At 39.9% G+C, this 14,051-nt stretch overlaps 1 protein-coding gene across 3 annotated transcripts in view; it reads right to left on the bottom strand.

Moving 5' to 3' along the window:
• The window catches only part of PLPPR5 (phospholipid phosphatase related 5), a 135,954-nt gene that overhangs the window by 39,356 nt on the left and 82,547 nt on the right, over positions 1-14,051 (bottom strand). For all 3 annotated transcript variants that reach the window (XM_005906505.3, XM_005906506.3, XM_070367621.1), the window contains exon 4: positions 6,679-6,855. In XM_005906505.3, coding sequence (XP_005906567.2) covers positions 6,679-6,855 — 177 coding nt within the window. The remainder of the gene's footprint in view (positions 1-6,678; positions 6,856-14,051) is intronic.

The raw sequence follows: 14,051 nt of genomic DNA, 5'->3' as shown, positions 1-14,051 counted from the left end.
TTCTCTAAAATATACACCGGAGCATTCCAGCAGAGGCAATGTGCAGGCTGGACAGAGTGTGTGAGAGAGGAAGAAAACTGACTGGATTCCAAGTGTGGGATTTCCACTGTAAAAAAAAAAGGGAAACATAAACTTGACCAGGAAGAGTGCAGCCAGATTCTGGAGGATCCCAGGAGCCCAATGGAAGTGTCTGATTTAATCCAGCACGAAAGCAGCTTGGTTTTCTGTTTGTTTTATTAGCAATGAATTATATTATCATGTGTATGAAGCAGCATGCAAGGCATTTGGAGGAGAGTCTAAAGTGAGAAGGTAGCTAGGAACCGATAGATATAGAAGAGGTAAGCAGTTAGATCTCTACAATCAAGAAGTGATGATCAGAACAGCAAAGAAATAAGACATGGGAGAAAGATTCTGTAGTGGAAACGAGCTTCAACTAGATGAATCACTGGGTGTGGGGATGGATGAGGGAGGAGAGTGAGTCAAAGGCATATGCTAGACATTGGATGTGGGTGACAGGGGACACAAATGCCTTGAACCGACATACAATGGCTTGGAGTAGGTTAGTGTTAATTTTATCTTGGAATCATCTTAGTGATCTGCACACACTGCAGAATAATTGAAAACACTCCAAGATATTGCAAGCCAGAGCTGTAGTCACTGCTTGAAATAAATATTCTACTTAGTTGCCCAAATAAGAAACTCGAAAATCATCATAGATTGTTGTCCACTTCATCCTCATCAATTCCACTGTTTCATCAACTTCCAAACCATCCCACCTCCAGCCAGCTTCCCCTCCCTCTGTGCAATCAGAGGCCCATCCACCACTTCCCTGGATCTGCATAACTTGTCTCTATCCTCACCTGGAACTTTATTTTCCAGAAAACATATTTTTAAAGCACAAATCTTATCACAGAGTAAAAGCGTCTGAAAGTAAACAATCTCTCATTTGTAAAATTATTTCAGTCATCCGTGTGGCCGTGCACTGAACATACACACCATTTCGTTTACACATTATCAATCTGTATAACAATCCTTCAAGGAGACTGTAACCTTATTTAACTCCTTATTGCCAAATTTAGACTTAAATTGAAGAAAGTAGGGAAAACCACTAGCCCATTCAGGTATGACCTAAATCAAATCCCTTATGACTACACAGTGGAAGTGAGAAACAGATGTAAGGGACTAGATCTAACAGACAGAGTGCCTGATGAACTATGGACGGAGGTTCGTGAAACTGTACAGGAGATAGGGATTAAGACCATCCCCATGGAAAACAAATGCAAAAAAAGAAACATGGCTGTCTGAGGAGGCCTTACAAATAGCTGTGAAAAGAAGAGAAGTGAAAAGCAAAGGAGAAAAATAAAGATATAAACATCTGAATGCAGAGTTCCAAAGAATAGCAAGGAGAGATAAGAAAGCCTTCTTCAGTGATCAATGCAAAGAAATAGAGGAAAACAACAGAATGGGAAAGACTAGGGATCTCTTCAAGAAAATCAGAGATACCAAAGGAACATTTCATGCAAAGATGAGCTCGATAAAGGACAGAAATGGTGTGGACCTAACAGAAGCAGAAGATATTAAGAAGAGGTGGCAAGAATATACAGAAGAACTGTACAAAAAAGATCTTCAAGATCAAGATAATCACGGTGGTGTGATCACTCACCTAGAGCCAGACATCCTGGAATGTAAAGTCAAGTGGGCCTTAGAAAGAATCACTATGAACAAAGCTAGTGGAGGTGATGGAATCCTAGTTGAGCTATTCCAAATCCTGAAAGATGATGCTATGAAAGTGCTGCACTCAATATGCTAGCAAATTGGGAAAACTCAGCAGTGGCCACAGGACTGGAAAAGGTCAGTTTTCATTCCATTCCCAAAGAAAGGCAATGCCAAAGAATACTCAAATTACCGCACAATTGCACTCATCTCACACACTAGTAAAGCAATGCTCAAAATTCTCCAAGCCAGGCTTCAGCAATATGTGAACTGTAAACTTCCAGATGTATAAGCTGGTTTTAGAAAAGGCAAGGAACCAGAGATCAAATTGCCAACATCCGCTGGATCATCACAAAAGCAAGAGAGTTCCAGAAAAACATCTCTGCTTTATTGACTATGCCAAAGCCTTTGACTGTGTGGATCACAATAAAGTGTGGGAAATTCTGAAAGAGATGGGTATACCAGACCACCTGACCTGCCTCTTGAGAAACCTATATGCGGGTCAGGAAGCAACAGTTAGAACTGGACATGGAACAACAGACTGGTTCCAAATAGGAAAAGGAGTACGTCAAGGCTGTATATTGTCACCCTGCTTATTTAACTTCTATGCAGAGTACATCATGAGAAACCCTGGGCTGGAAGAAGCACAAGCTGGAATCAAGATTGCTGGGAGAAATATCAGTAACCTCAGATATGCAGATGACACCACCCTTATGGCAGAAAGTGAAGAGGAACTCAAAAGCCTCTTGATGAAAGTGAAAGTGGAGAGTGAAAAAGTTGGCTTAAAGCTCAACATTCAGAAAACGAAAATCATGGCATCTGGTCCCGTCACTTCATGGGAAATAGATGGGGAAACAGTGGAAACTGTCAGATTTTATTTTTTTGGGCTCCAAAATCACTGCAGATGGTGATTGCAGCCATGAAATTAAAAGATCCTTACTCCTTGGAAGGAAGGTTATGACCAACCTAGACAGCATATTAAAAAGCAGACACATTACTTTGCCAACAAACGGTCCATCTAGTCATGGCTATGGTTTTTCCAGTGGTCATGTATGGATGTGAGAGTTAGACTGTGAAGACAGCTGAGCGTCGAAGAATTGATACTTTTGAACTGTGGTGTCGGAGAAAACTCTTGAGAGCCCCTTGGACTGCAAGGAGATCCAACCAGTCCATTCTAAAGGAGTTGGTCCTCGGTGTTCATTGGAAGGACTGATGCTGAAGCTGAAACGCCAATACTTTGGCCACCTCATGCGAAGAGTTGACTCACTGGAAAAGACCCTGATGCTGGGAGGGATTGGGGGCAGGAGGAGATGGGGATGACAGAGAATGAGATGGCTGGATGGCATCACCAACTCGATGGACATGAGTCTGGGTAAACTCTGGGAGTTGGTGATGGACAGGGAGGCCTGGCGTGCTGCAATTCATGGGGTTGCAAAGAGTCGGACATGACGAAGCGACTGAACTGAACTGAACTGAACCTTTTTTAAAGAGGAAGAAACTGAGGTTAGGTAAATTGCTTAAGGGCACAAATTGAGTAGATAGTGAGGATGAGATTCAACCAGACTTTTTCTCTGTTTCAGCTGTCTGGGAGCTGACAGAGGCTGCCAAATCACCTACATTTTTAAGCAAGAGCCCAAATTACTGTCATAGCACACAAGGCTCAGGGTGTCCCCTGTGTGCTTCTTCATTCCCCTTCTTGTCACCCATCTTGGACGACTGGTATCATTTCTGGGTGCCAGATGCATACTGTGCCTTCGGCCTAGAATACATTAGGGGCTTCATACATGCTTATTTTATGATACGTTTCATATTGCCAGTGCACTGTGCTCTTTGCCCTTCATTCCTTATGCCCCAAGCTACACCTTTCTGCTTTACAAACTCTTCAAGTTTATATATTGTCTCTTCTTTCTGATTTGTCCCTAATTCAAACAGAGTAGATCTCTTGAGTATATGTACCATACATCTACCATTACGTTCATCCTCTATAGAACTCTTCATGTCCATCTCGTCCCACCTGACTGCAATCTATTTAAGTACCTGGATTGTATCCTTTTCATGTACTTATTCCCAGTACCAAGCACAATGCCTGGATTAGAGTAGGGTCTCAGTAAATGTTTGTTTCATGAAAGAAGAAAAGGAGGGAATGTTTGAGGGAATAGACTGGCCATTACTGTCTGACTCCAGAAACAGATTCCCAGAGAAGCCAAGTCATATTTATGACCCCTTTGCAGGCCCCTTTAACAAGCACTATTGTCAGATGTAACTGCATTTCAGCTCCATGGGTCTGGAACATCTTTGCTGGCACCTCATCTTCTCCTCCTATGGGTATAGGAGGAGACCATTGTATAAAGCAAAACATACTTTTACACTGACACTGTAAAATCAGAAACACTATTTTTATGCATAAAAGCTTGTTTAGCCATTACATGGTTAAAGCACTTCCATATGACCTTTTTATAAGGTCCTTTCCCTGGATGCATGGGGATGGTTGAAGGGCCTTATGGAAGGTTCTGAATATGTGCAGTAAGAGGGTCTTGAGCTCAAGGGGGACCCCTAGTCCAATTCATTATTCCCCACATGGTTCTCAGACGAGGAAGCGAAAGGAAGATATGAGTGCTCTAGGCTTAACCTTGCAAGGTATCACGATGTTCACTGGCAGTCAAGGGAAGATGGCCACAGCCACAGGAGGAGATGAAGCCTGATGAAATACCAGCCAAGATGTTCCAGACCCACGGACTTGAAATTCAGTTACGTCTGACACTAGTGCTTTAATGCTTCAACTTTTGGCATGCTGTTTGCTGTGCCTATGATTATTTTCTTAGGATTTATGTGAAGCATTTTTTTTGTTTGTTTTATAAAAAGTTAGCCTGTTTCAACTGTCATAAGTGAAAGCAAGGGAAAGGTTTGGGGCCATACTTGGGCCCCTGTTTGCATGAGGCTACAGGATATCTCTGGGGGTAGGGAAGGTAAGCCTAAGTTTCCAAGGGACCTTGGACACAGCAAGGAAAGGCATCAGAAAGAAAAATAGAAAACGGTCTAGAAAGGGATCAGGATATAGTCACTACTTTTACCACAAGAAGTCTAGAAGAAATAACCTATATAAAATGCCCGGCACATAACAGTGTGCAAATCATTGGTAGCTGGAAAAGTTTATATAAGCTTTAACGTACTGTTATAAACTAGTGAAAAGAAGCTGAAGAAAGAAAGTTACTCCTGAGAAACAATTTAAATGTAATTAAAATATAAACTGTTTCTTGCAATGTGTCAATGCAAAAGTACGTTTTGGTTTATTCAGTAGTCTACACCTTTTTCCATCTAGGTAAAATGTTACATCGGGCTTCCCTGTGGTTCAGCAGTAAAGAATTCACCTGCCAATGCAGGAGACATTGGTTTGATCCCTGGGTCAGGAAGGTCCCCTGGAGAATGAAATGGCAACACACTCCAGTATTCTTGCATGGGAAATCCCACGGACAGATGAGCCTGGTGGGCTATAGTCCATAGGGTCACAAAAGAGTTGGACATGACTTAGAGACTAAACAACAACTACAACAAAAATGTTGCATATCCATACCTATAAAGGATTAATTAAGTCTAAAGCCGAAGAATTGATGCTTTTGAACTGTGGTGTTGGAGAAGACTCTTGAGAGTCCCTTGGACTGCAAGGAGATCCAACCAGTCCATCCTAAAGAAGATCAGTCCTGGGTGTTCATTGGAAGGACTGATGCTAAAGCTGAAACTCCAATATTTTGGCCACCTGATGTGAAGAGCTGACTCATTTGAAAAGACCCTGATGCTGGGAAAGATTGAGGGCAGGAGGAGAAGGGGACGACAAAGGATGAGATGGTAGATGGCATCACTGACTCGATGGACATGAGTTTGGGTGAACTCCGGCAGTTGGTGATGGACAGGGAGGCCTGGTGTGTTTTGGTTCATGGGGTCACAAAGAGTTGAACACGTGAGCGACTGAACTGAACTGAAAGCCAGATTGAAACAACTAAACCTACAGAACTAAAATTTACAGAAATAGTCCAAGGAGATTTTTATCACAGAAGTAGAGATGGCAGGCTTGCCTCATTAGGAGTCACTGTGTGTGCTCTTCACTCCCTGGCAAAATCTGATTTGAGTGATATTGCCTTGGAAACTCTCCATGGATTTTCAGTCACTGAAGGCGACCGGTTCATCTCATAAGTGAGGTTCACCTGTTATCAGGTTCACGGACTTGGCAGCTCAGGAGAGGGCTGTTTGGAGGCACCAGGGCACTTTGGGATACTCTACATACTTCAGGACGCTAAGTGCCCTGAGGAAATTTTTTAAACATTCAAATAAACCAGTCTTAAAAACCCATTTGTAGGGAAGGAATGGAAATGCAAATGTAAAGAACAGACTTGTGGACACATTGGGGGAAAGACAGGACAGGACAAATTGAGACAGTAGCACTGACATATACATGCTATCATGTGTAAAATAGTAGGAAGATGTTATATAACACAGGGAGCCCAGCCTGGTGCTCTGTGATTACCTAGAGGGGTGGGATGAGGGGGCTGGGGAGGGAGGCTCAACAGGAAAGGGATATGTGTGTGTGTGTGTATAAATTATGATTGGTTTGCATTGTTGTACTACAGAAACCAACACAATATTATAAAGCAATTTTCCTCCAATCAAAAAATAAATTCAAAAGAAAAAACATCTAGGGAGGTATGAGTGTTTTTTTAGCCCCATTCCACTTTGCATGAAAATATTCTCTTCACTTTTAAATGTAGAAAATAAGCACTTCTCACCCCAAGCCTGACTTTAGGCAGAACAAATGAAGGAGAAGAAAGAAATGAGTGATTTAAAACATACGTATTTCCATTTCATAGACCACCTTTCAAAAGCTAAACCCAGTGATTCACACCTGTATTGTCTACTAGGTGGTTATACACATTAATTAAGAAATAAATTATATGTAAAGAAATTTGTACTTACAAGAAATACTGCTATAGATATTCCAACCAGAAAGCCTGCTATCACATCAGACCAATGATTTCGATATTCTGCAACTCTGTTGAGTCCAGTAAGAAAAGCCAAACACATTAAGCCTAGGCATAAAACGGGCTTAGCAAGTCTTGTTCCTTTGGCTTTGATTGTGTTGGTAATGTACATCTGAAATAGCAAACAAAAAGCGTGAATGTATTTCCTTGATACACACCTTATACATGTATCTGTACACACATATTTATAGGAACCGATATATTTATATAATTCAAATAATTAACTACAGTTTATACATTTTTTGAAGAAGTTTCTTAAAAGTAGAGTTTAAAAGTAGTGATTAGTTAATTGTACTTACCTTATATTAAGTAATGGTCAATTCTTATGTAACATTAATCATTTAAGATATTGAGTTGCAGACATTCCAAGTCACTTTTCATAAACTTTTAATTACTTACTCTCATTTTATCTGAATTTACATTTTATATAAATACTATTGGAAAGGGAAAACTAATGAATGTTTCTAATGTTTACATTTGTGTATACCAAATTGAGAGGATGAACACTTTAAAAAGGGGCTTCTCAGGCGGCTCAGTGGTAAAGAATCCGCTTGCCAATGCAGGAGATGCAGGAGGTGTGGGTTTGATCTCTGGGTTGGGAAGATACCCTGGAGGATGAAATGGCAACCCACTCCAGTATTCTTGCCTGGGAAATCACATGGACAGAGGAGCCTGGTGGGCTACAATCCACAGTATTACAAAGAGTTGGACAGGACTGGCTACTGAGAGTGCACACATACTTTATAAAAATCAAACTTGTGAGCATATCTATAAAAAACAAAATCAAGTGGATTTCACTAAATAGATCTTACTTGGAAAAAAGAATTTAAAGTTCATTACAGTACAAACATTTACTTTTATGCTGTTATCTGAAATTGTGAAAATACTTTAACAAATTTTATCAACCAGTATAAGAACAACAACAAAAAACCCTTAATTATATGGGAGAAATGTGTCAGTTAAACCAAAATAAGCAGTAAACACCTACATTTTTGGCATCTTCATATATGCTAATGAAGAACGTGTAAGTGTCAGCTGGTTGCACAGAATGAAATCTTTTCAAGTTGCGAGACACCATGTCAAGAAACGCAGTTCTTCCCCAATCTGATTTATTTTATAGCTCAACTGCTCATAATTTCCTATATGCATTTCTATAGAAGTGAATCTGTTGACTGTGAAGGAATGTGTCAGTTATTTCAAGTCACCGTGTGTGTGTTTAGTTGCTCAGCTGTGTCCAATTCTTTGTGACCCCAAGGACTGTAGCTTGCCAGGCTCCTCTGTTCTTGGGATACTCCAACAAGAACACTGGAGGAGGTGGCCGTTCCCTTCTCCTGAGGAACCTTCCTGATGCAGGCATTGAACCCTAGTCTCCTATATTGCAGGAGGATTCTTTGCTGTCTGGGCCATCAGGGAAGCCCCTATTTCAAGTCACTAGTAATTATTAAAGAGATGGCTTTCACAGTACAATAAGTTTTTATGACATTAATGTCAGAATCTGATACTGATAATATAGTCAGAAAAATACTTACAAATGCATATAACCACTTGCCTATTGTCCTCAGTTGAATAAAAAATATATATATTTGACTAAGAGATTAAACCAAAATCAGCACTTAAGCTTTTAGTCCATGGCAGCCATTTTTGGATGCTATGAAATTCAGTAATTCTTTTTTTTTTTTTTTTTTCTGGGCAAAGTTTGTAGCCCTGTTAGCTGCCAGTACACACTATGAATATTTAAAGAGTTCATATGATACAAGGTTTCTATCTAGCCAAGTCCTAGCCTTTTGCAAACTATCTTAGGTCTCAATACTCTAGGAAATAAATTTAAGAAGCTGGATTATCTTCATTTTGGCATATGACCTTCAGAGCTACGTCTGTGTATTCTAAGCCTGTGCTTAGAAGAGCTGAATAATCTCAGTTAAGAAGAATAAGTAGACATGAGAGAGAAATAGGAGGAGATGAGAAGAGAAAAGGATGCTTTTGCCATTCCAAGAGAATATATTAAAGAGATCTGCCCACATGAGTAAGAAGACAAGAATATTACACCACTTCAGGTTTCCAGTGATGCATCTAGTAGAGTAGTTTCTTATTTGACTCACACATATAAACAGGGAGTGAAATTTAAGCTGCTAGTGAGATTTTCTGACTCATTACTGACTTCTTACCTTTGCATTTCTTCATATCTGTCAGAACACTAAAAGACAACCATCCTCATTAAAACAAAATGAATATGAAATGATAACTGAATAATATTAATATGCTAATAATCATTAGAGCTATGATTTTCACGAGCGATGTCTGTTCAAGACAATGTTCTAAGCATTTTACTTATTAAGTCCTCAAAATAACTGTAAGATATCATCATTACCTTCATTTGACAGATAAAAAAATTGACTCAAGATAAAGCTTATTATAAAGAATACGCAATTTGACTACTGAGGGTGGTACTTTTGAGAAAGAGAGATGTCAAAGGGAAGTAAGGATAGAGCATTTTGGTGCCTCCACCCTTCCTTTCTCTCTTGATTAATTTCTTGCCTGGAAAAAAATGGCCAGTGGACATAAACTAAGTATCAGTGAATGCAAGAGAAATAAAATTAAAAACAGGGGAAAGAAGGCCAGCAGAGCACATAGGGGTGAGGCTACATCTGTACTCTACTATTAGGGAGAAGTAGGAAATGGTATAAGTGTGGTTTGTGTAGAAAATCTTCTATAGAATCTATATGACTTTGGAAAGTATTTGCCTTCTCCTTCATCTCCAGAGGCCACCTCAGATAGAGCTCAGGCCTTACTTGTCCAAGTTGTGTTGGCTTATTAGTAATCCTTGAGCTTGGGCTATGATCCTCTTAAGTTTCGCTTAAATTTCAATTCATTCCTAAGTTGTATGACTCAAGTATTGTTTATAAGCGGCCCTAGGATACAGCCTGGTCACTATGCAAACTCATGAAGGAGCTTCTATAATAGGAATAGCCTGAGATTTCGCTCTTCTTCCAACAGATCCCACTTAATGTCCAGAACCAGAAGAGAAGAAAACTGAATGCAAAGGGTTATGAAAGAAGGGTGACATTTGTTCAAATACTTTCAACTTTAAAGTGGATCATAATCCTTTATAATGCACAGATTTTTTTCAGTTGGCATGGATGTCACAAAAGAAAATTTTCAGTTTTCACTTATACATACTAGAAAACTTTCTGGTTCCCTAGTACTTATGAATATGACTGCCTTTTAACCAGTCTAATTGTGTTATCCTTTCAGAAGGTCTATTATCCCTAATTTGCAGAAAAGGAAATTATGGCATAAGAAACTATTAAGCAAGTTGGATGCAGGACAGAAATTGATTATTTATGCTCTCTTGGTTTTTAATTCAGTTATGAAACCATCTAGGTTAACCAGATGTCAAAATGTAACTAAAATAAAACACAAGCAGAAGGGTGTATGATTTGAGCAGGATGGTATCTGTTCAGTCCTCAGTGGATGCTCGCTACCTTATAAGCCAAGCCATTTAGCCATAATTGGGCAGTTCTTATTCATCCATCCCACAAATGTCTATTTGCCCAAATGCAGAAAGCCAAAACTGGTCATTTGCTATCTGCTAACAGCTGGGGTATATTCTTCAACACCTTTTCCCTTGTTTCTACATTGTATACAATAATTGACACATATATAAAGGGGTTTTGCTTACTTGAGTGCTTTTACTAAAATATAATAACAAAGCCCAGGCTTCCCTGGTGGCTCAGACAGTAAAGAATCTACCTGCAATGCAGGAAACCCAGGTTTGATCCCTAGATTGGGAAGATCTCCTGGAAAAGGGAATGGCTACCCACTCCAGTAATCTTGTCTGGAGAATTCTATGGACCGAAGAGCCTGGTGGGCTATAGTCCATGGGGTCACAAAGAACTGGACATGACTGAGCGACTTAACACTTTCACTCCACAATCACAATGCCCATGTCATGTAGTAATGTGAATGGACACAACTGTAAGAATAATCATCGATCTCTTGGGTAAACTGAGAAAGCACTGTGTAATTTTAAAAACAATACTATTATAAAACAAAAATAAAAACACAAATGTTTGTGTTAAGCACTTAGTATAAACCTGAAACTATTATTCAAAGAGAAGCCATCTAGGTTATATCCAGAAGGATGAGCATGAGTTCTCAGTGAAGAGGAAGTGGGGGGAAAAGTTGTCCTAGACCCAGGCAGAGCACCCATGGCCCCCTGTATGTCTCCCAATACCTGCATCATCCCCACAGCACTCACCGCAATGCATGGTTTATACTAATTTGTTCCCTTCACTACACTAATGACATATAAGCCAGATCTGTGTTCTGTACTGTAAACCTTGTGCTTAGTTAGTACTTTGCCTGAAACACTGTAAGCACTTGAAATAAATATTAAACTAAATAAAAGAGGGAATACATGAAAAATGCAAAGGTACAGGAGAATGAGCATAGAGTATTTCCCTCATAGCATTTGCCACTATCTAAAAATCATGTTCTCTACTTTGTGTATGTATGCTTATCTGTTGCCTCTATGAGAATATTCCATCAGAGTAAAACCTCTGTCCATTCACAATTCTATCTGAAATTCATTGCTGTTGTCATGGTTTAGTCACTAAGTCAAGTCCAACTCCTTTGTGATCCCGTGGACTACAGCCCACCAGACTCATCTGTTTATGAGATTTCCCAGGCAAGAATATTAGAGTGGGTTGCCATTTCCTTCTCCATGGGATCTTTCCAACCCAGGGATCAAATCCGTGTCTCCTGAATTGGCAGGTAGATTCTTTTACCACTGAGTCACCAAGGAAGCCCACTTGAAATGCACAGAACTCCTTTTACATAGAAGGTACTCAAAAATGTTGAATGAGTGAATGTATAAACGGCATGCTTGGGGGAAAGTGAAATTTTGAACTTTTGTCAGAAAATACACATCACTATCAGAAAATGTCTTGCATATGCATTTGTTTACTTGCTATTGTCCTTCTCCTCCTATCTCATATTGCCTGAATCAAAACTTGAACTTTCTATCACAGAATGGACCTGTGATAGAAAGAATATTAGCTCTCTAACAATGCTGAAGCTCTAATCCTGGGAACCTGCGAATAGGTCACCTAATCACATGAGTGTTTAAAAGTGGATAACCTTCCCTAGCTTTAGTCAGAAAGAGACCTGAAGATGCTACGCTATTGTCTTTGATGATGGAGAAAGGGAGCCACTAACCAAGGAATTCAGATATCCTCTGAGATCTGGAAAGGTAAGAAATAAATTTTCTTTAGAGACTCTTGAAGGGATGCAGACAGGCTGAAACCTTCAGTTTAGCCCAGTGAGACCACACTGGACTTCAGATCTACAGAACTCTAGGGTTATAACTTCAGGTTGTTTTTAAGCCCCTATGTTTGTGGTATTGTGTCATGGTTTAAAAAGAAAACTACTATAATGAATCAATATCTGCTTCATGTGTGAATGAATAAATGGGCCGGAATTTGTAAAAATGACCTATAAGAGAGAACTGTGGCCCAGTGATCACTTGCTCTAGAATTAAAGAGTTTTGGGTTGAGTCCCAGCTCTGCCACTTACTTAAACAAGTTATTCAACCTATTTTGAACTCGTTATGCATAAAATAGCTGTGAAAAGAAGAGAAGCGAAAAGCAAAGGAGAAAAGGAAAGATATAAACATCTGAATGCAGAGTTCCAAAGAATAGCAAGAAGAGATAAGAAAGCCTTCTTCAGCGATCAATGCAAAGAAATAGAGGAAAACAACAGAATGGGAAAGACTAGGGATCTCTTCAAGAAAATCAGAGATACCAAAGGAACATTTCATGCAAAGATGGGCTCAATAAAGGACAGAAATGGTATGGACCTAAAAGAAGTAGAAGATATTAAGAAGAGATGGCAAGAATACACAGAAGAACTGTACAAAAAAGATCTTCATGACCCAGATAATCACGATGGTGTGATCACTGACCTAGAGCCAAACATCCTGGAATGTGAAGTCAAGTGGGCCTTAGAAAGCATCACTACAAACAAAGCTAGTGGAGGTGATGGAATTCCAGTTGAGCTATTGCAAATCTTGAAAGATGATGCTGTGGAAGTGCTGCACTCAATATGCCAGCAAATTGGGAAAACTCAGCAGTGGCCACAGGACTGGAAAAGGTCAGTTTTCATTCCAATCCCAAAGAAAGGTAATGCCAAAGAATGCTCAAACTACCGCACAATTGCACTCATCTCACACGCTAGTAAAGTAATGCTCAAAATTCTCCAAGCCAGGCTTCAGCAATATGTGAACCGTGAACTTCCTGATGTTCAAGCTAGTTTTAGAAAAGGCAGAGGAACCAGAGATCAAATTGCCAACATCCGCTGGATCATAGAAAAAGCAAGAGAGTTCCAGAAAAGCATCTATTTCTGCTCTATTGACTATGCCAAAGCCTTTGACTGTGTGGATTACAATAAACTGTGGAAAATTCTTCAAGAGATGGGAATACCAGACCACCTGATCTGCCTCTTGAGAAATTTGTATGCAGGTCAGGAAGCAACAGTTAGAAGTGGACATGGAACAACAGACTGGTTCCAAATAGGAAAAGGAGTATATCAAGGCTGTATATTGTCACCCTGTTTATTTAACTTATATGCAGAGTACATCATAAGAAACGCTGGACTGGAAGAAACACAAGCTGGAATCAAGATTTCCGGGAGAAATATCAATAACCTCAGATACGCAGATGACACCACCCTTATGGCAGAAAGTGAAGAGGAACGAAAAAGCCTCTTGATGAAAGTAAAAGTGGAGAGTGAAAAAGTTGACTTAAAGCTCAACATTCAGAAAACGAAGATCATGGCATCCGGTCCCATCACTTCACGGGAAATAGATGGGGAAACAGTGGAAACAGTGTCAGACTTTATTTTTCTGGGCTCCAAAATCACTACAGATGGTGACTGCAGCTGTGAAATTAAAAGACGCTTACTCCTTGGAAGGAAAGTTATGACCAACCTAGATAGCATATTCAAAAGCAGAGACATTACTTTGCCAACAAAGGTTTGTCTAGTCAAGGCTATGGTTTTTCATGTGGTCATGTACGGATGTGAGAGTTGGACTGTGAAGAAGGCTGAGCGCCAAAGAATTGATGCTTTTGAACTGTGGTGTTGGAGAAGACTCTTGAGAGTCCCTTGGACTGCAAGGAGATCCAACCAGTCCATTCTGCAGGAGATCAGCCCTGGGATTTCTTTGGAAGGAATGATGCTAAAGCTGAAACTCCAGTACTTTGGCCACCTCATGTGAAGAGTTGACTCATTGGAAAAGACTCTGATGGTGGG

Source organism: Bos mutus, chromosome 3, assembly GCF_027580195.1.
Source record: "Bos mutus isolate GX-2022 chromosome 3, NWIPB_WYAK_1.1, whole genome shotgun sequence".
Taxonomy (NCBI): domain Eukaryota; kingdom Metazoa; phylum Chordata; class Mammalia; order Artiodactyla; family Bovidae; genus Bos; species Bos mutus.
This window is presented reverse-complemented; position numbering and strand designations above follow the sequence as displayed.